At 51.4% G+C, this 3,032-nt stretch overlaps 1 protein-coding gene and 1 pseudogene across 1 annotated transcript in view; both read left to right on the forward strand.

Moving 5' to 3' along the window:
* Positions 1-687: 687 nt before the first annotated feature.
* On the forward strand, positions 688-1,602 carry LOC102438373 (annotated as a pseudogene).
* Positions 1,603-2,654: 1,052 nt separating this feature from the next.
* Positions 2,655-3,032, forward strand: part of LOC102419362 (zinc finger protein 709-like) — a 16,425-nt gene continuing 16,047 nt past the window's right edge. The window contains exon 1 of the mRNA XM_014446872.2: positions 2,655-2,888. Coding sequence (XP_014302358.1) covers positions 2,886-2,888 — 3 coding nt within the window. The 5' untranslated portion in view covers positions 2,655-2,885. The remainder of the gene's footprint in view (positions 2,889-3,032) is intronic.

A 3,032-nucleotide genomic window follows, 5' to 3' on the forward strand; every position in this document is an offset into this window, starting at 1 on the left:
AGAGATGAGTGTATCGCTCCTACCTGTGAAAGTGGGGCAGAACTATGTGACTGCTGCAAGTGACAGAAGAGTCTGCACAAAAATAGTGCGCCTATCCATGAGCACAATCTCGGGGGGAGGGGGAGTGCTGAGGCTGGGGTGGGAACCGGGTGGAGGGGAGCTATGGAGGGAAAAAGAGGAACAACTGTAATAATCTGAACAATAAAGATTTAATTTTAAAAAAAAAAGGAATAAACCAGTTTCGATGGTTGAACCAGAATGAGGTTTAGAGCCCAGTCAGCCTGACCTCTGCTTCGCCCTCTAATGGTGGCTCCAGAGGCACCCAGTGACTACTAAGGTATCTGTACAATATCAAGGGTGATGACTGAGCCTCATTTGCATATCCATAATACCCTGCGCAGAGTACAATCCTTTTCAAGTTTAAAAGACTTTTTTTTAACTTGTCATTTCTAAATACAAGAAACTTACTTGAAAAACGTCTTGTGCAAACTTTGGGCAGAAAATACCTCTAGCGCTAAAACGCCACCATAACTGAACTAGGAGTTGTAGGTCTTGGGGAAGGGAACTTGGGCGCGACAGAGTGAGTTCTGGTTTATCCTCAGGTAGGATTAACCTTTTGCCTTTTTTTTCTTTCTTTTAAAATATATCTTATTGACTTTTTCTTTTGTAGAGGAATAGAGTCAGAAACCTTGGTAAGTGGCAGGAATTGAACAGTGGGGCCAACGCTCTCTCCACTGAGCCAAGCCAGTGAGTCTATCTCATTTTTGAGGCCTCCTTTAGGCAGGGCTAATCCTGTGGTTACAGAGAAGGACCAATTCTGTTTTTTTTAACTTGGGCTGGACTGGATTTATAATTGGGGACACTGCCCTAAATATCAGCAGCCCAACAATTAGTTGGTCAGCAATCAGCTCAAACACCCGGAGAGAGGGAAAATTCTGTGGGTTCCCCTAGCGACAGACAATGGCTACCTACAGCCTAGCAACCGAGCCACGACTACGCGCCTTGGAAGACATCGAACGGGAAATCGGCGCCATCCTGCAGAATGCAGGCACCGTGATCCTGGAACTTTCCAAGGAAAAACCCAATGAGCGGCTGCTACACCGACACGCGGCGGCCTTCAGGGCGTCGGTGCAACACGTAGAAGCGGAGCTGTCGGCTCAGATCCGCTACCTAACCCAGGTGGCCACAGGGCAGCCCCACGAGGGCTCCAGCTACTCTTCAAGGAAGGACTGTCAGATGGCACTACAGCGAGTGGACTATGCTCGCCTCAAGCTCCGCGATGTGGCCCGAACCTGTGAGCAGATGCTGGAAAACTAAGCCAAATAGGCAGAGAGACATCTGGGAGGCAGATCACCACCTGCCCCCCGGGACAGAACCTGGGGACCTGTACATTGAGGAGCACAGGCTGACATGCACGCCCTGCTGGTCATAGATGAGGAAAAGAGGCAAACGGTGGGAATGGAGAAACTTAAAGCCCACGCCTGCCCACGACTCTGTGCTGGCTCCTCCAGCAGGTGCTCCTGCTCTGACTTCACCAAAGTGCTGACAAAGCTCAGACAGGAGATAGTCAGTCACCCAACCCGCTTCCTCAGATACTTCATGTCCTTGTCCCCTTCCGCAGACTTGACACATTTCTTTCCATTGGAAGAGATAAAACGACTTCTAAATTAAAAATACATAAATACAAATTAAAAATATATATATTCGGATAAGAACATACAAAATGCGTTCCGGTACAATTTAGTCAGAACAATATTAACACCCTTGGGATCAAGATTCACAAATGGCCTGTGGCAGTGGGGAGGGTCTCCTGATGTTTCTGTCCTGATTTAGCTCTGTTATGCCCCACAGATGGCCACTGTCCTGATTCTTTATTCTTTGCCATCTATTACTTTTCACTAAGCCGTGTTCTTTCAGTTTTGCCTCCTTTGACCTTTCACCAAATGGGTATGAATGGGGTTCCTAGAACAGGTTTCCGGTGGTTACTTTGCCTCATATGTTTCACACATGCTGGCATCTGGGGCTTGGGGCCTGGTCTAGGACTGTGGGCTTCAAACTTCCCTCCAGAATCAAGTGCCCCTGACACCACAGGATTCTGTAAAGTGCCAGATGAGTGGGGGTGGGGGTGGAGGACCCAAGGGCCGACCTTTCCCCTCCGGAAATGGCCAGATATCAAAATGGACCCAGACTGATCTTTAGCTATGGAGAGGTCATTTTTAAATATATATATATTTTATTGATTTTTTACAGAGAGGAAGGAAGAGGGATAGAGTGTTAGAAACATCGATGAGAGAGAAACATCGATCAGCTGCCTCCTGCACGCCCCCCACTGGGGATGTGCCCACAACCAAGGTACATGCCCTTGACCGGACTCGAACCTGGGACCCTTCAGTCCGCAGGCCGGAGCCCTATCTACTGAGCCAAACCGTTCAGGACGCGAGGTCATTTTTATCATTTTTGAGCCAAACCGTTCAGGACGCGAGGTCATTTTTATCATTTTTAAGTGAATGTGAAGAAGAGTCATAATTCCTGAGTGGCCTTAGGCTACAAAGGGCAGATTGTGACCCGCTGCCAAGACAACCTGGGCTCATAGACCTCGGCCTGCTGTCACTCAGTCGTGGTAGGGCGGGGCCTTGCAACTGTCCAATCAGGAGAGTCCTTGGTAACAATTGTGGGCGTGGCGCTTTGCTACGCGGGTGGACTGCGCGCTTGGAGCGGACTGCTCGCCGGTAGCTTCCAGCCCGGGCCACGCCGTGCGTCCTCCCGCTCTGCCGAGGGCCTGAGGGGGTGGACGCGTCCTCTGTGGTGGTGGCCAGCGCTCGCCGCTCGCCGCGGGAGGGAGTCGGAAGGTGGAAGGCAGGCAGGGGGGCTCCGGGAGCCGAGAAATGGTGAGTGGGCGGGGCGGGTGGCGGGAGACCCGGATGGGAGCTGGGGATGAGGAGCTGGTCGCCACCCGCCGAGGTGGACACCGCCTCCCCGAGTCCCTTCGAGTGTGCGCACCGGACCCGAGTCGCCGGGACATCGGTCTGCTC

This window comes from Myotis lucifugus, unplaced genomic scaffold, assembly GCF_000147115.1.
Source record: "Myotis lucifugus unplaced genomic scaffold, Myoluc2.0 scaffold_583, whole genome shotgun sequence".
Classification (NCBI taxonomy): Eukaryota; Metazoa; Chordata; class Mammalia; order Chiroptera; family Vespertilionidae; genus Myotis; species Myotis lucifugus.